Source organism: Panicum virgatum, chromosome 4N (genome assembly GCF_016808335.1).
Source record: "Panicum virgatum strain AP13 chromosome 4N, P.virgatum_v5, whole genome shotgun sequence".
NCBI lineage: Eukaryota > Viridiplantae > Streptophyta > Magnoliopsida > Poales > Poaceae > Panicum > Panicum virgatum.
In genome coordinates this window covers 42482248-42509394 of record NC_053148.1, presented here as the reverse complement: position 1 = coordinate 42509394, position 27147 = coordinate 42482248, and the positions used below count along the sequence as shown (strand labels likewise).

Here is a 27147-nt window from a genome sequence, read left to right as displayed (position 1 = left end):
TCACTCTGGATTCAGGGCAAGAAATGTGAACACTGGTGGCAATTCCAGTTAGCCTTAATAACATACTCTGTGGACCAATATTGGTCCAAATCAAAATAGCACAAAAGAGACATGCTCATATGCATAAAACAAAGAAAAACAGAACTTGGCTTTTCTGGCAGTCTACTCAAGTTACAGATTGCTAGAACAATTTTTTTTAGAGAAAAAATTTCTCCCGCTTTATTTCGCGAAACAAAGCGTAATCTAACAAAGCGAAACAGATTGCTAGAACAATTAGCAGCTAGAAGGAATGCCACATACTCCTTACTGCACCAATATGAATTCATCATTGCAGAAACAAACACATAGCTGCAGTAAATCTAACAGTTTCACGGCTCATCTGCTAATGCCTCCGAGAACAAGGGAACATAAGGAAGACAGGGTTCCCAGTAATCATGTTCGAGATTCCGGATGACATGAATTTCCTTGCGGTCCATTTCATATGCCATCAGTGTGTTGTCCCTCCCATAAACAAAGTAGATCAAATTGTTGCATTCTGGGTGAACTGTAATCACTTTGTAACCGAACGCAAATGGAAGATTCTTCTGCGGAAACAGCAGTGGAGTCCTGATGGAATGCTTCAGTGTCCATTCATTAGTACCATGGTCTTCAAGGATCCAGATTGATAGTTTGAAGGCATCAACATCATGAACATTAAGATAACATAGGCGACCCTGGGCTTGATCGATGCAGCCATACAGACGATCAGACGGCACAGGAATTATCCTCCATGTTATTCCCTCCATGTCCACCACCACTATCCCGTCACAGAGCATCATCATATGCATAAAGCCATTAAGAAACACACTTCTCACACTACCAGAGAAAATATGTAGATAGATATCGTCGCCCCATTCACTTTCCTTGAAGTTCCATGATGCAGTTTTGGATGAATAGATCTGCACCCCTGTGACGCAGTCATCCTCGTCCAGCACATACTCGACCACATGGAAGTGCGAGGAGACTGCCGGATCAAACCCCAAGCGGGCTGTGCGACCCTGGCCACTAGCCAAACTGCGATCCGGCAACATCACCCACTTCGAGGTCGCGGGATTGCACACAGCATAATGGAACGGTGTATCGACCTCGCGAGGACCAGGCTGAAAGCAACGGAAAAGGAGGAGGCCATTGCAGGAATCCAAGAGGCGTACATCGGCACTGGGGAAGGGCAAGATGAATGGTACGTCTTTCCCGGTAACATCGGTGAAGTGGTACGCCCACTTTGGGAAGCGCTCACCGCTGACGCTAGCGTAGTAGAAGCCGGTGAGGGTCTGGGGTAGCTTCTTGCGGTGGTCGGGGTCGGAGATGAGCTTGCGCCAGGACCGCGAGACGCACTTGAAGCGGCATATGGAGCGGATGGGCAGGCGGCGGAGGATCTCGATAAGGAGGTCGTCTGTAAGAATGGCCGCCGGATTCCTCTTAGCAGGGGACGCCTCCATCTTGTCGAGGGTTGGAGCGCCGCCAAGCCCTGCAGTTGGATCACAACTTAGTACTAGTAATACGATGACTTGTGAGGAGAATGAGACAGCTTTTTTGCTCCAGAAATTGGTGAATGGGGGAGCGATTAGCCTTAGAGCATATCTCCAACAAACTTTTTATATCTTCTCTAATTTATAGAAGATGAAAAATTAGCTTCCAACAGACTCTTTAAATGAATATCCAAAAATAGATATCCTCTATTCCGGATTTCATATGATCCAAAGATAGAGAGTACAGATGACTCTTTAGACTATAAATAAGATATAGAAGAGCTGTTGGAAAAGACAAAAATATGAAAAATGATTTTCACTCAAATAACTCTCCAAATGATAATTTAGAACGTAGATTTTGAAAAAGCTCTGACAGTCTCTTACCTCTTGATCCCTTGAAGTGCGGCCGGCGATGGAGGCGGGCGGATGCGGAGGCGGCGGCGGCAGGCGGCAGAGGGTTTTTTGGTTGGGTTGTGTGGTCGTGGGAGACGAACGTGGGCCGCCGCTGGGCCTTAGGTTAGATGGCATGCAGCCGTTTGGTTATTTTGCCGCGGTTTTTTCTTTTTTATATTTTTTAAAAATAAAAATTTCAAAAATATATGTCCGTTTTGAAATATTTCAAAAATACCCCCGGTCGCCCCCCATAGGGCGACAGGCCTTAAGTGTAATTTTTTTTTCAAATTCACAATGAGGTCCCTGGAAAAAAAAGACCCTGTCGCCCCCCCAACGGGCGACAGGGGCCTGTCGCCCAGCCCACGAGCGACCGCTGGGCCCAGCACACGGGCGCGGCAGGGGGGCCTGTCGCCCCCCGCGGGCGACAGGGGGGCCTGTCGCCCCCCCCCCTTGGGCGACCGGGGTATCCCCCCTATAAAAGCTCCAACCTTCCCCTTCCCTCCTCATTTGAGCCCGAAAATTCCACCCAAAATCCAGAAAAAAATAGAGGAGTGAGGAGAAGGAAAGCGGCGAAGCTCTGCCGGATTCAGCACTTGTGATCTGCAGGTTAGTACATTTAGTTTATATATTGTTATATTTAAGTACTACGTATTTAAATATGAGTAATTTAAGTAGGGGTGAATAATTTAATTTAATTAGTGCTATAGTAGAACTATTTTAGTAGGAGTTCAATGATACTTTAGTTTGTAGTTACGTAGTAGTAAATTAGTTTAGAAAATTAGTTCTACGCATTTGTTATTACAATTACAGTACTATTAGAGACGTGTTTATAAATTAATTATGATTTAGAATAGAATTTGGTATATGCAGTATAGAATTTGAGTGTCATCACATAGTTATGAATACTTATACGTTGTAGTTGAATTTCATACTTAGTTTTTACGTATTATTGAATAAGGTAGTGAAGTAAAGAGTATAACTCGATAAGTATTATGTGATATACAGATATGTCGAGCAAGATGCAGTTTCAAGTATTTTATGGTGAATACAATGTTATGTATGGGCCAAATGGAGTAGATCTTTCTGCCTTTAAGCGCACATCTAGCGGCATAGATAAACCTCTGGAAAGGAGTTTTGGTTCCATATGTAAGTGGCTGCAGCGTGGGTTCAATGTTGATCCGTTGACACATGTGATCACTGTCCAGTCTCTTGTTAATTGGGAGGTAGAAAGTGAATTATGGGAATTGATGATGATACACAGCACTGATGACTGGCAGAAGTACATGCAAGCAGCTCTAGAGCGTGGGTGGCCTCTGGCCATTCTTGTTCAAATCCGGGAGAAGACACAAAATAAAATCCAGCATTCGAAGAGAGACCAATTATGTTGAGCAAGTTTAGTCAGAAGAGTCAGAGAACCAAAACATGAGACCACAGGGCCTTGTTGATGAGGGAGAGAGGATACATAGCATTGTGGACGAGATGGAGGCAGAAGATCAAACCGCAATAGAGATGGAAGAATATGAGGGCTCATCTGAAAACGAGCAGTACTAATTGCCAAAAGAGTAGAAGGAGCATGGTTTTGGCAGTCATGTCGCAGAAGATGTACGAAATCAGGAGTGGGAGTACAGAGGGAATGATGTAGTGCAAGGTGCAACATATCCAAACATTGAAGCCGTAAAAGATGCTGTGAGACTATGGGCAATATCATTGAAGCGAGAATTCAGAGTCGTAAAGTCTGGCAGTAAAGAATATGAGGTGAAGTGTGTGAATGATGGATGTCCATGACGAGTACATGCATTCAAGGGAAAATGGAAGTCGAACTGGAAATGTTCCATTGTCACAGAGCACACTTGTTTGCTGTCAGAAGTTCTCCCCTCGCATCGCAATATATCATGCGACTTTGTTGCAAAGCAAATGTATGGGTTTATTATGGACAACCTTAATTATGAGCCAAAAATGATTGTTCGACACATTGAGCAGACTTACCAGTACACCATCAGTTATTTGAAGGCATGGAGGGCTAAACAAAGGGTGTTCGAGATGCGGTTCGGCACATACGAGGCATCATATGATAACCTACCTCGTATGTTATCCCAGATTGCTGCTAGAAATCCTGGAAGCTTTTATGACACATACCTCGTACCAGCCGTGATTAGGGGACAAAGAATTATGGAACGAGCCTTCTTTTGCATAGGTGCTTGTGTTAGAGCATTTCAGTTTTGTCTTCCGGTGATCTGCATTGATGTCACATTTTTGACTGGAAGGTATAAAGGTCAGATACTCACCGCAATCGGTGTAGATTGCAACAACCAAATAGTTCCGCTCGCATTTGCATTTGTTGAGAATGAGAACATAGACAGTTGGTATTGGTTCCTTGAACGAGTGAAGATTCATGTTGTTGCTGCACGCCCAGATGTGTGCCTTATTAGTGATAGGCATGCGGGCGCCGGATTTTCTTCTTCCTCCTTTCGACCAGATAACGAGACCTTCACCTTAGACGACTTCGACAGCTTGAGTCCAGAAGAGCCTGCCGCGCAAGTTGACCCCGATGTCTTGGGTATTCACAGCTAGGAGGAGCACCACTTAGGATCTCTCAGCAGCAGACACCGCAGCCCCTTGCGCGTCCTGAGCGACAGGTGAGGTCTCCGGATGTTCTCACCTACTCCGAGGGTCATGTCCGTGCCCAGCAGAGGGCTAAGAGGGTCCGACGCCCTAGGGGTGGTTAGATGTATCTGATGTTTGTATCTCTGATGTTTATTTGTAATGAGATAGCTGTGGACCGCTTATTTATATCCGATGTTTATGATTGTGATAGGTTACTTGTCATTTGTTTCTATAGATACTATTGATGTGAACTTATTATGTTTGTGGGTTCCATAATGCTCGTGAAATAAGGGAAGTTCTTGCGATTTTTTCCCGTGATTTAATGAAGGACAAGTTAGGTGCGGTAGGAGTTAGCGGCCGAGATCCTGCCGACGATGATGACGACTACACGCTCGAATAGCTCAAAATAGGTCCCTGAAAAAAAAAAGACCTGTCGCCCCCCCAACGGGCGACAGGCCCCCGTCGCCTTTGGGCTGGGCGACAGGCCCCTGTCGCCCGTTGGGGGGCGACAGGGCTTTTTTTTTCTTTTCCAGGGACTTCATTGCGAATTTGAAAAAAAAAATTACACTTAAGGCCTGTCGCCCTATGGGGGAGCGACCGGGGGTATTTTTGAAATATTTCAAAACGGACATATATTTTTGGAATTTTTATTTTTAAAAAATATAAAAAAGAAAAAACCGCTATTTTGCCCCGTCGTGTCGTTTCGTTTGGTTCTGACTGAAATTTGCCCGCTAGCTTCTCCAGCAAATTAACAAAGCATTGCCTCAGGAACTCTTAAGGAACTACAGCCGCATTGATCGATTTCTTCGCCTTGCAGCTGTCAGATTTGGAGGCAGGAAAAACGCCATGTGTTGTTTTTACAACTCTCGTGGTGTGGTGGGAATTACAATATTTTGTTCGTTTGACTTATCAACCGGAAGAGAACGGTGTGGATCGGAGGGTGAGAATGCAGCAACGGAAACGTTTTTTTAACAAGTTGGTTCCACGCTCGTGCTTTCTCTCTCAAAGGCAGAAGGTATTTCTAGCTGGGCCCAAGGCAAGGTTGTCCTCGCAAGGTCTTGTTTGGCATTCTACAAAAATAGCGTGCACATGTTTTCGGAAAATAGAATTTTGCATGCATGAAATAATAAATGAAATCTATTTGTAAAATTTTTTTAGGGATGGGTGTAACTTTTCGCGACGAATCTAATGACGATAATTAATCGATGATTGGCTACAGTGATGCTACAGTAAACATCCTCTAATCGAGCGTCAAGAGCCTTACTAGATTCTTCAAGATCACTAGCGCGGGGTTCTGGAATTGGTTTTGTAAACTGACTTTGTTTGACACCGTAATTAGCGGTCAAAATATCACTATTCATTAGCACGCTAAAATTCTAGCACGAACCAAACTAGGCCCCCTAGCCTAGCAAGACTAGAAATTTTCACACCGAACGCGGATTGTAACTGCAATCCCGTTCTCGGAACTTTCGTTCTGACTATACGGACCGTGGCTGGGACGCCGTTCTAGCGCTGCCGCCGGCCTTCGCCGCTCCAATTTGCCATGTTCGTTTGCCGCCGAACCAATCCACTAAGATCGCGGATTACACGCAGTTCCTTGGTAACCAGTTCATTAAACCCTAATGCCTATGAGCAATTAATAATACATGTATACTGTAGCATGCATCAAAGCCTTTGTAACCTTCTTCTTTTTTATTCTTACCATAGTACTGTTGGCCAAGGCCATCGGTGTTTTCTAAATGAAAACATACTAGGACGGTCGTCACGCAACGCCGTGCCCGTATGGCCCATACCTGCTCTTAGCTTTTTTTATTTCTTGGTACTCTTGCAGGTCACTTGCTATTGCTAACGTCAAAAGCGAACAGAGTGTATCCACTGATTTATTTACAGCAGTCATCAACGTGCTGTCAAGAAACAAATTGAACAGAGAAGTACGCCATCAAACCCTTGTTTAGATGCATAAAGTTTTGGTTGTAAAACACTCTAGCACTTTTGTTTGTATTTGGTAATTATTGTCCCATCATGGATTAACTAGACTCAAAAGATTCGTCTCGCAAATTATAGATAAATTATATAATTAGTTATTTTGTTTACTTACATTTAATACTTTATGCATGCGTTTAAAAATTCGATGTGACGAGGAATCTTATAAAATTTTGAAATTTTGAGTGCATCTAAACAAGGGGCAAGATACATAGTATATGCATATAAGGCCAACCTACTGGTAATGGAATGACAGAAATAATAATAATGCAATCGTGTCCTGTTTGCAGGATCCTTTTTGCTTAAGGTTTGATTTGTTGTAAAACAAATCAACTTTGGAAACAAGAATCCTAGAAGGAAAGGAAAAGACTAGTGGAAGTCCTATTCCTAGTCCGGTTTGTTTGTGGGCTATTACCGAAACTCTAGACTTTGATCGGAATATATATATATATATATATATATATATATATATATATATATATATATATATATATATATATATATGAGAGAGATGTTCATTGTAAAATAGACAATTTGAGGAATAAAAATTTGTCTCTCGTACTTGTGTTCTTGTGTCTCCGTGTGTCCGTGTGATTGTTAAGAGAGTCGATCGGACGTTGACGACGTGTTTCACAACACGTTATCAGCACGACGCTCTACATCGACATCGACGGAGTTGACGCATCAAGAAGCTGTACATCGACACCGATGTCCAGTTCATCTACGTCGACTTTGACGGCGCCGAGAACCTCGACGTCGTCTACGTTTGATCGGCATCAACTTGACATCGCGCCGGCATCACGCCGGCAGGTCCCCTCGGCTCAGCCGAACTGTCCTACGCGACAGCTTCGTTTTTCCTCTACGTGAGTGTCGGTACCCCAGGACTGGGGTACCCCCTCTTGCTGTGTCGAGGCAAGGGCCTTGTAGTTATCCTTGACTACGTCCAAACAGCCGGACCCCTGCGGTCCGGAGTCCTGTTCCCCCGACAACGGTCCCGGACCTGTCTCACAGCTGAGAAAGGTCCAGGAACACCGCGTGTCCCGGAAGAGGCAGGCGCTCAGCACGAACAGCCGGGGCTCCGGACCTCCCGTGGAGTCCGGACCCCCGCGGAAGTCCCGGACCCCTCATGGGGTCCCGGACCCCCTGTATAGTAACCGGACCCCTCACTAAGGGTAGAAATCGACACCCCTCCCCGGGGGGGGGGGGGGTCCGGAGCCGACACGTGTCTACAAGCACAGACATGTATACAAGGTCGCTTGGTCTCCATACTAAGCCTCACCCATCACTGCATTCATTGTGGTAGGTGGACGTCCGCATTGATGCAGCAGAAGCCGAGGCGATTCTTTGACCAGGGGGCACTATTGATCGCGTATTACCAAGATGCATAGTGGAGCTGCTGGCGCCGCCCACGCCGCACCTGTCAATCTGCCATAAAAGATGGATACGACGGCTCGGCTTCACCCATTATGACGCCTACATAATAGCCTCAACAGGTCACGCCGCAAGCTACGTTCCCCCAACGGGCACCTTGCTGACATGACAAGAGAAGACCTCCTTTCGTCAGAGAATCAACAGGGCATGGAAGCATATCGGAGGAAAGATTCGTAACCACTATAGTCATTTGAGTACTCTGCGCAGTATGCTGCACAGTACGTTGGGCCCACCTGTCGGGGCATCAACGTCCTATGTATCCGCTCCCCTTGGTCTATAAAAGGGGGGCGACCGCTAGAAGAAGGCTCAGGCTGGGTGAAAGCCAAGGCCTGGCAGAGGATAGGTTCATACACAACCAAGAACAATACATCTCCCAGTGGACGTAGGGTATTACGCTCCGACGGACCGAACCACTCTAAATCGTGTGTTCTTGTGAGCTTCCTCCCAAAGCTAGATCAGGCCAATCGCCAAAGTACTCCCCAGAGTCCTCCCTCACTGGGAATAGGCGGGTGCCTTCCGCCACCCGGCTGTGGGTACCCAAGAAATCCCACGACAGTGAGAAACCGAGGTACATACATGATTGATAGTAGATTAGATTGGTTCTAACCTGCTGCGTAGATATGTGTTTGTATCTGTTCTACGCACTTTAATCTACGCAAAGAACTCGCTCATAAGAATTTAGCCGTGATTGGAAAAGAAAAGGGGAAGAATAGATAGGATTCTCGCTGGTACTGCATGTCGACGATTCTTGATGTACGTAGTATACCACCGGCTTGAAGACCGTAGTCAGAGTCAGCTTGAACTGTGAAAGCGATCGGGTGTTCTAGCTTAAGAGGGGGAGGGGGTGAATTAGTCACTATTAAAACCTTAACCTATGGCTCCAACTAGTTTGCACAAAACTTAAACTAGATCAAGCTATCTAGATGTGCAACTACGGTTCACCTTAGTGTGAAACCCTCATCCCAAAAGATTTTTGCAGCCTATAGTCAATCCTAGTAAGATGCTATACTAAGAAAGTAAAGACACAAGTTGCAATATGAAATGCAGAAGCTTAAAGGGATGGATGAGAGAAAGCGAACTCTCGACACGAGTATTTATCCCGTGGTTTGGATTGCCACAAAGGCGCCTCTACATCCACGTTGTTGAAGCACTCACGAAGAGTATCGCTTCCCGGCAATCAAGTCTCTTCCGTGAACACAATCACGGTCACCTTGATCCCGATCTTCACTAAGGGAGATTGCCCACGAAGGAGGGGTCTCCGTCCCCCGCACAATGTCGTCGACGCCGCTCCACATCATGCCGGAGGGTCGTTGACTTGCCGGCGAGCCACCAATTGCTCCAAGGTGCCGGCGCACCGTAATACAAGTGTGGTTCACTCTAAAACCAGCCACAAGGATCTCAAACTTGCTTGTTCACTCACTCAAGAGATAATCTAGCACTCACACTTTACAAAGCTAGTGCTAAAACCTAAGGATATGATCAATGAGCTCTTGTATGGCTTGGAGGTGTTCTTGGGTGTGTGTGTGTGTATGACTTCTAGCAACTCCAGCAAACTTCAAATGGCCGGGGGAACACATATATATAGACCACCAACTTAAGAGAGTCGTTACTAGCCGTTGGCCAATTTTCTGCGTAAGCATCGGAACATCCGACCAAAGGGCCTCGGTTCTTCCGGTCACTCTGCGCTCTGAATTAGCCGTTGGCTTCTCTGACACGGCCGCAACACCTTCAGGGACCATCGGTTGAACCGATGCTTAGGCGTCGGTTCTTCCGGTGACACTTGATCTGCAGATAGCCGTTGCTCTTGCTGACGTCATTGCACCGACGCCTTGCTCCGACGCACCACCGGTTCAACCAGTGCTGAAAGTTTGGCTGCTGCACGCTTGACAATGTCTCTGGAACACAGTACGTTGAATGCACTGATGCCTCTCTTGACACCGTCGGTTCATCCGGTGCTTCGCTTCTTTCTTCACTTGATCTCCAGAGGTGCACAGGCTTGTGCCAAAGCCAGGCCGTCGGATCTTCCGACAACCATCGGATGCACCGATGCTATAGGCATCGGTTCTTCCGGTGCTACTGATTTCAGTAGAACTCGTCCAATTCAGCGTTTCTTTGAGTTCTTTCTTCGTGTTTGCTTTGCATGACCTTTTTACTTCATCCCTGGGATCTAGAAATGTTCACTTAATAAAACCATTAGTCCCATTGATTGCGTTGTCATATGATCACCAAAATCACTCGAAATGGCATAAATGGTGCCATGTTCGTTACAAACTGTTATACATCTAATCCTAAGTCTTGAAGATTGAGATTCAGATTACATGGAAGTAATCGTTAAGATTTAGATTACACGGAAGTAATCGTAGCACTAGGCTGCTAGTAGCAAGCACGAACACTAACAGTCCTGCAACACATGCTATGTATTTGGCCCGTCACCTGAAGTAAAGCCGCTTCATCGCACGCTGCCGGCGAATAGGGTAAGCCGCCTGAACGTGACGTTCTGCCACTGATATGTGTGCGCTAGCCGTGCGGCACCCCTCGGCTTAATTCGAAAACTTGAAGTTAACCATAGAACTAGCAGTTCAGATCATTAACATCTTGGGTTAATGAGTTTTTGCTGTAGATTATTATTTTACATGCCTGTTTACCAACTGGACATTAGATATTGGTTTTTGTTTATGTTGCAGGCATATGAGTTCTCTAAACCCCCCATGAGGCTCATATTTTAATTTTTCTAGCATGGTTTATTGTTTTTATTATTCTGCTAGAAAAATATAACTAAGATTATTTAAGCTTCCAAACCAATTTACTTTCTGTATACTACATGTTTACTAGCAGTAAACTTACTTGCATATTAATTTTTTTATCATGTAGAAAATGTCTAATCTTGTGAAAAGAGAGATCACAGAGCTCGCCCCAAATGGCAGCAACTACCTGTCTTGGTCCTTAGATGCTGAGATTGTCTTGGATGGGAAAAATCTCCTGCATGCGATTAAACCCACCAATGACAAAATTGCAACAAGTGCTGAAAGAGCGCAAGCTCTACACTTTCTCAGGCATCACATAAGCTCATCACTGAAGAATGAGTATATGACTGAACATGACCCTATAGTCTTGCGGAATGTATTGCATGAACGCTTTGAAAAGATGGAGACTGTACTTCTCCCTCGAGTAAAACGCGAATGACAGAATCTTCGCTATCAAGACTACAAGACTGTGGAGGAATACAATGCCAAACTCTATGCAATTGTTACACGCATGAAGTTGTGTGGACTTAAGCTGACTAAATTAGATCTCATAGAGAAAACTTTGTCCACTTTCCATCCTAAACAGACATATTTAAGCCGCCAGTATAAAAAAGAAAAATACAAGAAGTATATTGACCTTAGTAATGCTTTACAGCAAGACCAAGGTGAAGATGAAGAGTTGATGCAGAATCATCTAACTCGCCCTACTGGCAGCTTAAGTAAGCCTGAAGCAAATGTTGTTTCTTCATCACAGAAGAATGAAGGAAAAGGAAAGGAGCCACAGAAGGCACCTTGGAAAGGAAAAAACCAGAAGTTTAATAACTTCAAAAAGAAGGGACAATGGAAATCAAAGAAAATTCCACCAGGGGGAGAATATGGCAAACATGACCAAGAATGCTATAGGTGTGGAATGAAATGCCATTGGTCTAGAATATGTCGCACTCCTAAGCATATAGTGAAACTCTATCAAGAACTCAATGGTCAGCTCAAGAAAAGGAAGACTGAACATGAAGCTCACTTTGTTTCTAGCCGGAAGTTTGAACAAGGTAAATCTTCCAAGTCAAAGGAAATGGAGATTGACTCTTCAAAGCATGAAGAGAAGAATGAAGCTCCAGCTGCTGAAGAAAATCCTGAAGATATGTTAGTAGATATCAAACCTACTGACACTATGGATGAAATCATGAAGAATCTAGAGAATAAAATTCAGCAAGATGATGATGATGATCTTCTAGGAAGAGAGCTTGAAGATATGCATGGGGACTCTGTCTAAGTCTTCCAAATTGTTTCAACTATCTAGTAGTATAGTGGTCTTAGTATTACATTAAGTATTTTAAAATTCCTACATGAATTTTGTGGTTTGGAGTCAGCTCATGTAGAGCTTATTTATGTAATAAGTGTCTTGCAGATAATTTTTTGCTTAAATAAATTTTAGTATATGAGTAATATTTTCGTGTATTCTATTTTAAAGCATGTATCTATTATCTGCATAATCTGAATGAATTATATTGCTTTATTATAGAATTTGTGGAGTACAAATGGCTATGGAAGAGGAATTATGTCTCGTAGACAGTTGCACAACTGACACAATTCTTAGGGATACAAGATATTTTCAGACTCTTAGAAAGAATGATGAAAATATTACTACTATCACTGGCAGTGGTATGCATATAGTTGGCATGGGTAGGGCCACTATAATCCTCCCTAATGGAACTGAATTAGTAATCCAAGAAGCATTACTTTATCCTGAATCAACCAGAACGTTGCTTTCATTCAAGGATATACGTGCAAATGATTTACATGTGGAAACAAATGATGATAATGGTAAAGAATGCCTAATCATGACTAAGAAAATAGGAGACAACAAGAAGATTGTCGAAACCTTTCCTTCCATGCGCCAAGCATTGTACTACACTTACATTAAGCCTATTCACAAACATGTTACTATGCAAACAATAATTAGAAAAAAATGAGTCATACAGAATATGGCATGATCGTTTAGGACATCCTGGTCTAAGTATGATGAAAAGAATTACTAACAATTCCAATGGTCATAGTTTAAAGAAAAATGATTTTCCTGATCATGAAGATTTTGTGTGCATCGCATGCGCCAAAGGGAAACTAATAACTCGACCCTCGAAATTAAAAGTGAGAGATGAATCACCAGCATTCCTTAACCGAATTCAGGGTGACATTTGCGGTCCGATCAGTCCCCTGTCAGGGCCATTTCGGTACTTTATGGTGCTAATTGATGCTTCTACGAAGTGGAACCATGTATGTCTTCTCTCTACTAGAAATCATGCATTTGCACGATTAATTTCCCAAATAATTCAATTACGAGCCAACTTCCCATATTCAAGAATTCAATCCATCAGAATGGATAATGCTAGGGAATTTACCTCGAAGGTATTTAATGATTATTGCATGGCTTTGGGAATTAAAGTTGAGCACTCTGTGCCACACGTGCATACGCAAAATGTTCTAGCAGAATCATTAATTAAGAGGATCAAGTTAATAGCAAGGCCATTGATACAGAATTGTCAGCTACCTTCCACTTGTTGGGGGCATGCTGTACTGCACGCAGCAGCACTAATACAACTTAGACCATCTGCATATCATGAAGTATCACCGATCCAATTAGTGCGAAAAATTGAACCGAATATTTCCCATCTGCGTAAATTTGTATGTGTTGTATACATTCCAATACCATCACCTTAGCGAACCACGATGGGGCCTCAGCGTAAGCTGGGAATCTATGTCGGATTTGAAAGCCCATCAATAATTAAATATTTAGAGCCATTAACTGGAGATCTGCATACAGCTCAGTTCGCTGACAGTATTTTTAAAGAAGATCATTTCTCGGCATTAGGGGGAGGAAAGTATCTCGCTAGGGACGAAAGCCGAGAAATAACATGGGAAAGCACAGGGATCCTAGGAATGGATCCACGCACTAAAGAAACTGAACATGAAGTTCAGAGTATCATCGATTTGCAAAGAATTGCAAACGAGCTGCCTGAAGCCTTCACTAATAATAAAGGGATTATGAAATCCCACCTACCTGCAGTAAACGCACCAGAAAGAATAGAAATACCACATGAAGTGGATGAAATGGAATTCCAAGTAAAATCTACATTGACTCCTCATACCCTGAAGAGGGGGAGACAGAGTAGAAATACTAATAATGGTGCATCTACTCAGACTATAGCTTCAGGGAGACGTCCTAAGAAGCTTAAGACTGGGCAGAATGAAAATAATAATAAAAGTGAAGGTACACATGTAGTGACACCCAGTGAGAATGCGCGCACTGAAAATACTCACGTTGGGAGACCGGAAATTCCTGATTTAAATATAATAATTGATCAGGATGAATGTGAAAGAATATTGGAAAATTCAACAAATTATGTTGAAACAGAAGAAATATATGATAGAAAGACTACTAATGTCGACATATATTTTGCTGAGAAGATTGCAAAAATTGATCTAGATCCGGAGCCTAAGTCATTAATAGAATGCAAGAAGCGTTCTGACTGGCCCAAATGGAAAGAAGCGATCGCAGCTAAATTGTTCTCGCTTAATAAAAGAAAAGTATTCGGCCCAATAGATCGAATCCCTGAAGGGATATTCCCTGTAGGACATAAATGGGTTTTCGTTCGAAAGAGAAACGAAAATAACCAGGTGGTAAGATATAAAGCGAGACTAGTAGCACAAGGGTTTACGCAGAGACCCGGCATCGATTTCGATGAAACTTATTCTCCTGTGATGGATGGAATCACATTCCGGTACTTAATATCTATGGCAGCAAGTATGAACTTGCAGATGAAATTAATGGATGTCGTGACAGCATATTTATATGGGTCACTTAATGCAAATATTTATATGAAAGTCCCTGAAGGAATTACTGTCCCTAACCCAAAAAAACGTAACATGTATTGTGTGAAATTACAAAGATCACTTTATGGCTTAAAACAATCTAGAAGAATGTGGTATAATCGTCTTAGCGATTTTCTCGAAGAAAAGGGATTCCTGAAGAATGATGATTGTCCTTGTGTGTTCATACAAAAATCTAACAAAGGTTTTTGTATAATATCAGTTTATGTTGATGACCTGAATGTCATAGGAACCACAGAGGATATTGAAGAAGCTAGTTCATACCTAAAATCTGAATTTGAAATGAAGGATTTAGGTAAAACTACATTTTGTTTAGGCCTGCAGCTAGAACATACCCAAGAAGGGATTTTAGTGCACCAGTCTGCTTATACCAAGAAGGTATTAGAGAAATTTCATCATGAAAATGCACACCCAGAACGTACACCCATGATGGGGCGATCTCTCGACATAGAGAAAGACACCCAGACGCCACGGAGCAGCCAGGTCGTCATCATCGTGCTCGCACCGCATCGCATCGCCCCCCAGCGTCTATCTCTCAACCGGCCGGTCTCCTGACTCTCCTCCCGACCTCCCGCCCCCTCCTTGTTGGCTTTGGTTCGGCTCGTTCCTCCCTCCTCCTCCTCCGCCTCGCCCAGCCCGGCCGGCGGCCGCGCTCCGCATGTCAATCCATGGGCTGATCCTGGAAGTCAGAGGTAAGCCGCTCCACCTCCACGACCACCCCCCTCAACCTTCCTCCCCCTCCGACAGTGGAGCAGCCGGATCCCTCGGCCTCGGGTAGGGCGCCGAAACCTAGGCTCAAATCCCCCCTTGCGCTTGCCTGCAGTCACCGGGTGCCGGAAGCTGCGGGACACGGAGTTCTTCACCCGCCAGGACCCCTACGTCGTGCTCGAGTACGCCACCACCAAGCTCCGCACCCGCACCTGCACCGGTCGGTACCCACCTCTCTCTGTTCGTTGCCTATTCCTCTTTTTTTTTTTAATTTCTCCCTCTCAATGTCAAGGAGGGACCTGCTCGTGGTTGCGGGCAACAGAGCCTGAGAGATTCGAATCCAAACTGGGACGTGCTACACGGATTCAGACTGCGGGCGCCGGAATTCGGCGGTCCATTCAGCTCAGCCTTTTGGGCATACTCGTTCAATTCAATTCGTCTGATTCAGAGGCATTGGCTGAACGTGGTGGACTGTCGTTATTAACAAGGCCGTAGTAGGTGAGCAGGTGAACGGGTCAGCTGCTGCTGCCGCTTCCCGTTAATCTCGATGTGGCTGCTGCCCGCTGCCTCCTTGGTCACCTTACATTACATGACTCAGTAAGAAAAAAAAATATTAGGGGATAAGGGCATTTTATAAGAAACCCAGCTAGAAAATTACAGCCAAATTAAAACAAACGGCCAAAGGAAGGTGAAACAATGAACAGGGAAAGGCGGCAAAGCAAAGCAACACTAACTAATGGGGTAATTCACAGCTCAGGGATCATAGGGAACAAATACCACAATCATGGTCTAAAAACTAATTGCATTTGAACAACACCTAAAATAATGAGGATACTAGAGAGTGATGATTATATGCAAATCATGCCCACAATTTGCGTTGAAAGTTGAAACAGATCGGATCACCATTTTTTTGTCTGGCCATCGCCAATTCATCTTGGGTTGTACGCATTATGACCAATTCGCACAATCTTTTTTTTTTTGTTTTTACTTCTTTGCCACAAATACAGTACCTAAAGTTCTAGGTCAACAAAATCTTAATGCTGGAATAGGAGGTTCGATTGGAATGGACCCAGAACTATTTCCTCTAAGTGCAGTCTAGGATATTGAATTTAGTACTATGGAAGGGAAGTTTTCTGAACACTGATATATACTCTCCTTGGTTCCAACACCCAATGAAGTTCTTAGCTGCATGCTCTTGTAATAAATGAGACTAATCTCCAAGCGATGAAGTTATCAAACATCACCAACAATGATACAAGTATAAAACATTCATCTTGCCGATCATTTGCCTCCAAAATCTTCCAATCTTTTCGTACTAACAGGCCTCTACAGAACCATGCTTATTGTATGATATCTGTTAGTCTATTTCTCTTTTTTCAACCTAAAATGTGATAATGATGCCAGATGGGGGAAGAAACCCAACTTTCGATGAGAAGTTCCATATACCCCTCATTGAAGGGCTCCGCGAGTTGAATGTTGTCGTTTGGAACAGCAACACATTAACCCATGATGACTTCATCGGCAGTGGCAGGTTTGTGCTCTTATCATCAATCAGTATGGTAAATAGCAGTTACTGTTTAGTGAGTAACCATTGGCTTCGACTGTGCTTTCTTGTAGAGTATATCTGCACAAGGTGCTTGCAAATGGATATGATGATTCCTCATGGCCACTTCAGACACGCCACATGAGGTACTCCTGTCTCATATACATTGACTGCACTGGCCTTATGAACTTTCTGAAAGCGGAAAGTTTGCAGATCTGCTGGGGAAGTGAAGCTCATTATGCATGTTGATGTCTCAGCAATGGTGAGATAAGATATTGATTTATTATTCCTTTTGCCTTTTTAGCACTGGCTTGTGCCTGATTGTCTTAATTATGTCTGACAGAAGAACAAAATGGGTAAAAGTATCGGTGCAGCAAGTACACATTCTGTTCCTCTACCTTCAGTGCCAGCCCCAGTCCCAGCCGCAGCCGCAGCACCAGCACTAGCATCAGCAGTTCCATACACTGGGGTTCCACCTTCATATCCACCTGCTCCTGCATATCCTGTGGCATCTGCATACCCTGCTTACCCAACTCCTAGCCAATCACCATATACCACTACAGAATATCCACCACCTCCGCAGCAAGCGTACCCACCCCCTTCGGCAGGATATCCTCCATCATATCCACCGCAGCCATATGGGCAATCATATCCGCCACAACCATATGGTCAACCATACCCACCCCCGCCAGAAGCACAGTCCCCATATCCACCTGGTAAGATTCAACTGAGCAGAGATGAATTCACCTTCTTCAAGATATTTAAGGTAGTGCTCTAACCAGATGATCCCTCTTTGCCTCAATTGGTCTTATGCAGCGCCTTACCCTGGTACCTATCCACCAAGACCTTATTGATATATCAGCTTCAGTAACCACAGGCAGGGGCATCAAAAGCAGCATACAACAATGGTGTTACATGATCTTTGCCTGTGTGTGGGTTCTTTGTTTCTAGTTATTTGGTTATTCTTCCTAACTGAATTCTACATACGCCGAACTGTTACAGCGATCTCAAGTCAGCTAAAGGTCTGGATGGTAATTGTTACATGGGAAATCAAAAAGGAATGTCGTGAATTCACTTGTCAGAAGCTGAAGCTTGGCTAAGTGCAACAGATGGAAATTGCTTCCTTTTTGTGAATCATGTGAACAGCCCAGCGACCATCACTCCGTCAGTTATATTTACCTTCTCCATTATGTACCATAGGCAGCTTGTAGAATGTCTCGATGAAATCATTCATCCATCCTATATTGCTCGCTGTGTGTTTGCCAAAATTGAGATCAGACCCAGCTTGCTTCGGTCTTGGAGTCATGTCTGACTGTTCTGTGTGAACAAACAATTGTGCATAGTAGGGTATTGCTAGTAACTGCAGACGCGTTAGCTGCGAAGATTGCAGCACCTCGTCGGCAAGATTGCAGCACCTCGTCGGCTTGACACTTGAAATGTATCTGTAACGGTCAATAAAATTTGCTTCAGTGATGAAAGCTCTTAACACGTGGTGATTTGAGAAATACTATTTCCATGTTTTTTCCTTAACACGCGTTATCTGGCAAATGGATTATCGTATTTTTTAGACCTTTTAGATTTTTAGTTACTTAATCTGGCCAGTGGATTTGATTTCTATGAAGTTTTATGCAATTTCAGTTATGTTCTCATTTTGTGCAATTTAGTTGTAGTGTTTGCATCTTTTGTTGGTTTTAGCTGTTTGGATGTTGTGAATACTATATAGGTCTATACATGCGCATTTTTTTGGTAACTATGAAACCATCGTTTCTCAAAGTATTGCTAGATAAAAGGGTTAATCCCACAGAAAAAAAAATGAATAAAAAATAATATAAGCTTTGCAAGCATGTAAAGATTACTCCATACTTCCCGTGATACCATCCAGCAAAGTCCATACTCCATAGCCTTCTCGCCGGGACAGCCATAGCCTGTCCCAGATTTCCATTGATCTGTTCCTTCATCTTTTTTTCGTTGATGATGATGCATTGGGCTTATGGAGCTTTGTGGTATCTTATCATTGTGTTCTATTTAGTTCAGCTTTGTTGTATCCTATCATTGTGTTCAATTGTAGTGTGGGGAGAATGCTTGTGAATTTCCAATTTGAGTTATCAACTTATCAATGGTACTAGTTGTTATTAGGTTAACATCAATCATCAGGTTGTGATTCCTAATCGTCGCACACAGGTCCCACACTGCTGTTTTTTTCCTTATATCTAACATTTCTGGTTTATCATCCCAGAGGCACTAATAAACAGGTACTAGGTGATGCCTTTAGAGTTCAAGAAGGTTTTCTGTGGAATGATCCGATGGATTATTAGGCACATGTTGCACTGCTGTTGACCAGGGCAACCCTTTGGGTGTTCAGTAATGACAATTCCCCATCACAGAGGCCAGAGGGATTTGCCTGACAGGCTGCGAGTCCACTCTGTATCTTTCATTTCCATCCAGCAGAAGGCTTTCGTGTTTGCTCTCCTGGATATTGGTGTAGCGGTGTTCAGTTTCTTTGCTAAATCTCATGATTGGTTTAGACTGACAATGATCATGTAACCGAATATGATGAGTAGCTGATGAAATGTAAATATCACAGGAGTTCGGCACGTTCTTTTCAGGACTCTGAAAGCAATTCATAAATGCAGAATTTAAGTTCCATATAATGTTCTGTTGCTTTTGAATCTAAGCTGATATTGTAACAGGAGAGTTATCCGAAATTCATATCAGTGGATTTTCGAACGATGGTGAGAAACGGTTAGTTTATTGTGATGATACTAATCTCGTTGGTAAGTAATCTCAGGGGGATATTAATATTTCTCAGAACTTGTACTTTTGGGCAGATCAGATAATACATATAATCCAACTCTTATAATCTGAACTTGCTCCTCCGGGTTGCTCATTGTAGATAAGACTACCAAAAAAACAAAATGCTTAGTGTTGTTTGTTAATGAAAATGTACTCAAATTCAAGTGATCTTAAATGACAATGGAAACCAGTAGCTAACTCATTGAATTGTTCATTGGTCAATTCAAGTTAAAGATGCTTGTCTTTGTTTTTTGTGATAATTATAAACATATCTTTGTTAGTGCAAGATCTGATGATGTTGATAAGCAGCTTCATGAACAAATCATGTGATGCTAACTTTGCCAAGCTTCTCTGTACTTTAGCCCTAACTTTTTGCAATGCGGACTTTTATCTAGAGGTTGTGGTTCCTGGGAAACGTTACATTATTATGTGGGTTATAATGAACTTAAATCTTACTTTTCAAGAGATAAAAATTGTGCTAGCTGAATTGACTATTTTCTTTCTTTAAGGAAATGATCGTAGCCAAATATCTGAATGAAGCTAGATGGTATTCAGTCAGGCATATGCATGTTGTGTTGCCTCGTTTAAGGCCATCTAACCTCAAGGCCCAGCGGCGGCCCACGTTCATTTCCCACGACCACACCACACAACCAAGCGAGCAAACCCTCCGCCGGAGTGCTCAGTCGCGACTCACGCCGCCGCCGCCGCCGCCGCCTCTATCGCCGGCCGCGCTTCAAGGGATCCAGAGGCAAGGCTAATCGCTCCCCATTCACCAATTTCTGGAACAAAAAAACTGTCTCATTCTCCTCACAAGTCATCGTATTACTAGTACAAAGCTGTGATCGAACTGCAGGGCTTGGCGGCGCGGGGATCTGCCTCCAGCCCTCCACAAGATGGAGGAGGCCCCTGCTACGAGGAATCCAGCGGCCATTCTTACAGACGACCTCCTTATCGAGATCCTCCGCCGCCTGCCCATCCGCTCCGTATGCCGCTTCAAGTGCGTCTCGCGGTCCTGGCGCAAGCTCATCTCCGACCCCGCCCACCGCAAGAAGCTACCCCAGACCCTCACCGGCTTCTACTACGCTAGCGTCAGCGGTGAGCGCTTCCCAAAGTGGGCGTACCACTTCACCGATGTTACCGGGAAAGACGTTCCATTCATCTTGCCCTTCCCCAGTGCCGATGTACGCCTCTTGGATTCCTGCAATGGCCTCCTCCTTTTCCGTTGCTTTCAGCCTGGTCCTCGTAAGGTCGATGCACCGTTCCATTATGTTGTGTGCAATCCCGCGACCCCGAAGTGGGTGATGTTGCCGGGTCGCACTTTGGCTAGTGGCGACGCTAAAACAGCCCGCTTGGGGTTTGATCCGGCAGTCTCCTCGCACTTCCATGTGGTTGAGTATGTGCTGGACGAGGGTGACTCCGTCACAGGGGTGCAGATCTATTCATCCAAAACTGCATCATGGAACTTCAAGGAAAGTGAATGGGACGACGACGTCTGTCTACATATTTTCTCTCATAGTGTGAGAAGTGTGTTTCTTAATGGCTTTATGCATATGATGACGCTCTGTCACGGGATAGTGGTGGTGGACATGGAGGGAACAGCATGGAGGACAATTCCTGTGCCATCTGTTGGTCCATTTGGCTGCATCGATCAAGCCCAGGGTCGCCTGTGTTTTCTTAATGTTCATGATGCTGATGCCTTCAAACTGTCAATCTGGATCCTTGAAGACCATGGTACTAATGAATGGACACTGAAGCATTCCGTCAGGACTCCACTGCTGTTTCCGCAGAAGAATCCTCGATTTGTGTTGGGTTACAAAGTGATTACAGTTCACCCCGAATGCAACAATTTGATCTACTTTGTTTATGGGAGGGACGACACACTGATGGCATATGAAATGGACCGCAAGGAAATTCATGTTATCCGGAATCTCGGACATGATTACTGGGAGCCCTGTCTTCCTTATGTTCCCTTGTTCTCGGAGGCATTAGCAGATGAGCCGTGAAACTGTTAGATTTACTGCAGCTATGTGTTTATTACTGCAATGATGAATTCATATTGGTGCAGTAAGGAGTATGTGGCATTCCTTCTAGCTGCTAATTGTTCTAGCAATCTGTATGTTGAGTAGACTGTCAGAAAAGTCAAGTTCTGTTTTCCTTTGTTTTACTCATATGAGTATGTCTCTCTTGTGCTATTTTTGATTTGGACCAATGTTGTTTAATTGTTGAGATCTCATGAACTGCCTTTAGGAAGGGTAACTGTGTATTCTTTCAGTTAAACAGCTATGTTATTAAGGATAACTGGAATTGCCACCAATGTTCACATTTCTTGTCCTGAATCCAAGGTGATACATATTTCGAACCCATCCCCGCTCAGGCCCCAGCACCCGCTCTCCACTCCTGACACTCCTCTACTCCTGAAGCTAAGGACCCAAAGCTAGTGCGCGATTCGCATTTCACAGGGCACTTGAGACAAATTGTCAAGATTTGGAAGGATATCGAATCCCTAGGAGATTGATTTCGCCAAAGTCCGTTGGAATCCAATTTTTTGTTAATTTTCAGACGATGGTACAAAACTGCTATTTGGTAGCGCTAATGCAATCTCAGCGCAGATCATCTTTCGTAATTGGTTTGTGCAAGTGTTTCTGTTCAGTTTATTTATAAGTTTGATTCATTTGCACAATTTATATTTGCTAATCGTGTTGGGATGGACTAGCTAGCGGTTTCTTCATTTGATTAATTGATACCTGACATGTGGTCATTTTTTTAAAAAAACAATGCAGTATAGAAGACTTCTCTTTCTGTTCGAAAAGTTCAAATCCAGGCATCGGTCTTATTGACCTTTTCGACACTGTAAAATCCTCTTATTTTCTCACATTGTATAGTCAATTGCCTATACTGCAGAAAAGTTCAGTATCAAGCATTGCTTGTTGAATTACTTTGAACATGTTGCCTCTAAAAGAACGCTTCGGAGTCAGTTGTTTGTCTTTCTAATTTTTTATTTGCTAAGCTATGGTTACTTGGTTAGTTTGTCAACATTTCCCTGACATTTTAAGCTATTAGGTGAACTGCCAATCATACAAATCAACATACCATAGGTGATAACAAAAAGATGTCTACCTAGCCAAAGACTTGCTCCAATCAACAGGTCAGACATGGGTTTTAGGCTTTTAGTCTTTAGATTTCAATATTGATTAAGATTTGTGGCATCAAGCAATTTTGAGAGTCCTACAGGGGTGAACGAGGGAGCTTTCCGGATTTGTCAATTTATATTTGATAAAATAAGTATGCAGATTCAAGTATTTTTTTCTCACTTATAGCAGATTAATTAATTGTTCTTGTGATTCCACTACTGGCAGGTCATTTGGTATTTTCCCAGCAGTTTGGCAGTACTTATTCACTCTCCTTTCAAGTAGTGGTTCCTTATTTGCCACTACCTTTTCAAACTTTCTAACATCTTTGCTTTTTTACTGTTCTTAATGAAAGAATGGATCTCTTGCTACATTGACCAGGAGAAATTATAGGAAAGTAATGCAATCGTTAAAGTTATTGAGATCAAACTTTTCTTTGTTATTGTTGTCACAGCTTTGATCAAGTCTAAGGTTGGTTGAACCTAGATGTAACTTTTGAGGGGAAGATTTTTTTTTTCTCGAACGCGCAGGAGAGCTGCGCATCAATATATTAAGAAGGAAAAAACGGGGGTAAAGAGCCCCTAGAACAAAAGATGTTACAACATTGGAGGGTTTGTAACACACCCTGAAAACACTCTTAAACTGATTCTCTCAAAGAACCCTAGGACCAGACCAGACTGACAACAAGAGAGACTAGGAGGGAGCCAAGGCGAGGAGGTGAGACACTCCTCGAGCCCCTGCTACAGACCAGCACTGAGCCTCCTCTTTAAACTCTGAAATAACCCAGGGTAAGGCAGGTGTTCCTCCATAAAAAATGCAGTGGTTGCGATGTTTCCAAACTGACCACGCTCCAAGGATAATAATGGAATTGAATCCCTTTTTTACTTGACCCGAAAGCCTACTGCTTGCTCCATTCCACCATTCTACAAAAAACTGATCATTCATCTGTGGAGCAACAGTCTGTAGACCAAAACTCTGTAGAATGATGAACCAAAATTGCCGGGTGAACACACAAGAAACCAATAGGTGGTCAATTGTTTCACCCTCCTGGTCACATAGAGGACATTTTGGTGGGTGATCAAGACCATGCCGTGCAAGCCTATCAGCAGTCCAGCACCTTTTGTGGGCCACTGTCCACATGAAAAATTTGCATTTCCCCGGGGCCCAACTCTTCCAAATTATTTCCCAGGGACTGAACTGAGTTGCTCCAATAAACAATGCCTCATATGCTGATTTGGACGAGTATTTTCCAGAAGTTGTGAACTTCCAAATGTGTGCATCTTCCACTTCCGGCTGCAAGACGACATTGGAAAGAATGTCCCACAAATGAAGATATTCAACCAGCACCGGCACACTCAAAGCACCTTTAATATCTGAGATCCATTTTCCATCATTGAGTGCATCATAAACCGTCCTTTTCCTTGCTCTGACTGCTATAGCACTGAATAAATGAGGCAGGGCCTGTTTTAAACTCTGGCCGAGCAGCCAGCAGTCTGTCCAAAAGCGAGTATTTTTGCCATTGCCCACTACTGTTTCAACTGCCATTTCAAAGAAGGATTGGACTTTAGATGAAGCTTTGATGGGGATGATGGCCCATGCCTTTTCAGGGTCCGTTTTCTGCAGCCATAAGCACCTAAGTTGCAGGGCATATCCCATGTTCTGAAGGTCAGAAATGCCAAGACCCCCCAAATAAATTGGTCTTGTGACCTTTGGCCAGGCTAGCAAGCAATGCCCTCCCCTTGCATCTTTTCTGCCTTTCCAAAGAAATCCTTTCCTTATCTTGTCAATTGCCTTCAAGGCACAAGGGGGCAACTCCAGTGCCATGATGATGTAAACAAGCATTGAGGTGAGAACGTACTGCACCAAAATTGTCCTGCCAGCTTTAGTAAGCAAATCAGCCTTCCAGCTTGGGAGTCGATCTGCAATTTTTTCAATGATGGGTTGTGCCTGTGCTTTGGTTAACTTGTATGGGGAGAGGGGTACCCCTAGGTACTTGCAAGGAAATTCAGACACTTGGCATGGCAAGGAGTCCTGCAGAACAATCTTGTCCTCTTCATTGCACTGTATGGGGAGAACACTACTTTTCTGAAGATTTGTTGTGAGGCCGGATGCATTACCAAAGAGCTGCAGGATATCCAAGGTGATTTCAATGTCGCTTGCTGACGGTCGCAAGAATAAAACCACATCATCAGCATACAGAGAGATCCTATGCTGCAAGGCTCTTCTTGCCAAAGGTTGCAATAGCTGTTCATCTGCGGCTTTCTTTACCAAATGACATAGCACATCCACGACTTTTGAGGGGAAGATTGACATGATGTGGCAAAATCATCCATCTTTCTTCACACACCTTAAACTGTTATGATCCTGACATGATGGTCTGTGCTACCAATTCCATGCTTTGTAACTAACCAGTTGATGAATGGTGTTTATTAAGATTTAAGAAGTTATTTCTACTATTTGAGTTCCAAGGTTTCACACTGGCTGCTGTAGAATACGACTCTTGGTATCAATGAAAAGGTACTCAAAATCATGGACAAAGCAAATCAGTACTTACTCCAATGCTTATTGGTTGGTGATTTTGTATTTAAGACAAATGTCTATGTTTTTTTGGGAATAGGAAACATGGCTTTTGTTAGTGCGAGATACACGTTGAGCTGTTACACTAGAAAGATTATACTGATAATGTTGTTGACAAGCTTAACGATAATGATTTTGTACTTTAGTTTGTATCTAACTTTATCTTGTGGATCTAAGAAAGAACGATATGCTCTTTTTGTTGGTGATATATATTTTAGGTGTATGCTACTTTCCAAGATGCTGAAACATACTTTATTTGCTGGTTGATTTGGCTATTTTCCTTTTTCAGAAAATTATTGTCGCCAAAGCTCTGAAATTTGATGATGTTGAGCCAGGAAGATATACGCTGGATTGTTTACCTTTGAGGTTGGTTTGGAGCTGAGGGCTCTCATGCCAGATGCATTGTTATCAAATGACAGCCTTTTCCCCCTCTAAGGTGACTACTAAGCCAGGAGCAGACAGCTACATGTTCATATGGTACACTGTATAGATATGTTGGTAAGTTTTTACCTTGAAAGAATATGTTGTATCGCCAGTATGTCTGTTTGCATTATATATCGGTTCCCTGAAACTTTTGATGCACGGAGAGCTCTGCAATGTAAAGTACTTTCAGTAATGTACTCCTCTCAAATTCTGAACCCCCTATGGAGGTGTACCAAGTCGATTAAATGTTAATTTTATACAGTTGGAAATATGGTCTGTCACTCTATATTAGTTTATATTTTTCTGCATCAAGTGACTGCATTCTGCACCTATTTTCACCTGTTTTTGAAATATGCAGTGCCTACTCAAGTGACTTGCGGCATCTTATAGTTTGGCTGCATCCATGCCTTTTAGAAATGGGAGACACAAAGTAGTAGTCCACTAGTCCCTGGTCCCAGCATCTCAGGCTCCTCCAGTTGCATACAGAGATAGAAGGAAGACTCTCAACAGTTGAGATCTCACAAATGTAATTGTTCATACTGACTGGTCTGTCAATCATTACAAGTCAACCTTTCTCAAAGGATGCCTCGCACCTTTCTCTGCAGGTTTTCCAGGGCTGCTTTTTCTGGTCTCTGGGTGAGTGCAGCCATTGCACGCGTGCTCAGACAGACCGGAGCACAAGAAGAAAGACTCTGCGCTCCAGGGCTGCACATAACAAAGCTGTGGTGGTTAAAATGCCAACGCAGACTTGGCACTGATTCTTTTCAGCCTTGTTCTGTCTATAAGTTTTCCCCTGGTGGTGATTGCTGAAGAACGAAGTTGGTAGACTGACCTAACCTCGGAGCAGGTGGGGAAAAAAATCATTTCAGCATGTAACATCATTGGGTCCGTGTGTTAAATTATTGACGCCTATATTGGTTAATGATGACTGATGAGTCCATGCAATTGCATGTGTGTTTACACACCATTCCTTGTGTCCTGGTGTCAAAGTCGTAGGTGGCGCCTTATAGGGGCTAGCAAATCTGGGTAGGCTCTTGGGTGGATCTGAGTTGTTATATATGACAAAATCTGTCTAACCTGATTGTCTCAACCTGCCCCTGTTCTGTACTTTGTCCTTCCTTTCTTTTATTTTTCCGGTGGGAAATAGCTGAAAAATAGTACTAGGGAGGTGTGCTACTGTATGGCTCCTTTTATTTTAGGTAACAAATAGTAGCTTCTCAAGTCATACTTGAACCAGTTTTAGTTGGTCTTGCACTCTTACTTCCGTATTACTTGAACCAGCAGGACATGCCCAGATTAGAGCAGTATTGCCTCTGTTCAAAACAGAAAGAACAGGGGTACCAGTGTACATGCCTTGTATCAGAACTTGCACCCCTTTTAAAGATAATTCTTGAAACATTTCACCAGCTGGTCCAGTTTAACTGTTT

At 43.4% G+C, this 27147-nt stretch overlaps 3 protein-coding genes and 1 long non-coding RNA gene across 10 annotated transcripts; 3 read left to right on the top strand and 1 right to left on the bottom strand.

The window, feature by feature from the left end:
- Positions 1-21: 21 nt before the first annotated feature.
- LOC120669414 (F-box protein At5g07610-like) lies at positions 22-10575 on the bottom strand. Its single transcript, XM_039949172.1, has 3 exons — positions 10565-10575; positions 5994-6017; positions 22-1620 (listed from the first exon to the last, which is right to left on the bottom strand). The coding sequence occupies exons 1-3, from the start codon at positions 10573-10575 to the stop codon at positions 369-371; spliced, it is 1287 nt and encodes a 428-aa protein (XP_039805106.1). The 3' UTR covers positions 22-368.
- Positions 10576-15022: 4447 nt separating this feature from the next.
- On the top strand, positions 15023-18329 carry LOC120671251 (leucine-rich repeat extensin-like protein 5). 7 transcript variants are annotated; one of them, XR_005673565.1, is made up of 8 exons: positions 15024-15240; positions 15372-15476; positions 16661-16787; positions 16874-16945; positions 17013-17061; positions 17143-17515; positions 17616-17707; positions 17802-18329. XR_005673565.1 is itself a non-coding variant. In XM_039951538.1 (7 exons), exons 1-7 carry the CDS (start codon positions 15207-15209, stop codon positions 17651-17653), a joined length of 795 nt encoding a protein of 264 aa, XP_039807472.1. In that variant the 5' UTR covers positions 15023-15206; the 3' UTR covers positions 17654-18329. The 7 variants fall into 7 exon arrangements, 4 of the variants coding, with proteins under 4 accessions (XP_039807472.1, XP_039807471.1, XP_039807473.1 ...); XR_005673566.1 differs by having other exon boundaries at positions 15549-16787; XM_039951538.1 differs by having other exon boundaries at positions 15023-15240; positions 17146-17515; positions 17616-18329.
- Positions 18330-20210: 1881 nt separating this feature from the next.
- Positions 20211-21912, top strand: LOC120671248 (F-box protein At5g49610-like). The gene is made up of 2 exons (XM_039951536.1): positions 20211-20340; positions 20446-21912. The coding sequence occupies exon 2, from the start codon at positions 20486-20488 to the stop codon at positions 21593-21595; it is 1110 nt and encodes a 369-aa protein (XP_039807470.1). The 5' UTR covers positions 20211-20340; positions 20446-20485; the 3' UTR covers positions 21596-21912.
- A 3104-nt stretch (positions 21913-25016) lies between these two features.
- On the top strand, positions 25017-26827 carry LOC120671249. The gene is made up of 3 exons (XR_005673564.1): positions 25017-25795; positions 26079-26246; positions 26326-26827. It is a non-coding gene; the product is annotated as an uncharacterized LOC120671249 (long non-coding RNA).
- The last annotated feature ends 320 nt before the right edge of the window (positions 26828-27147 follow it).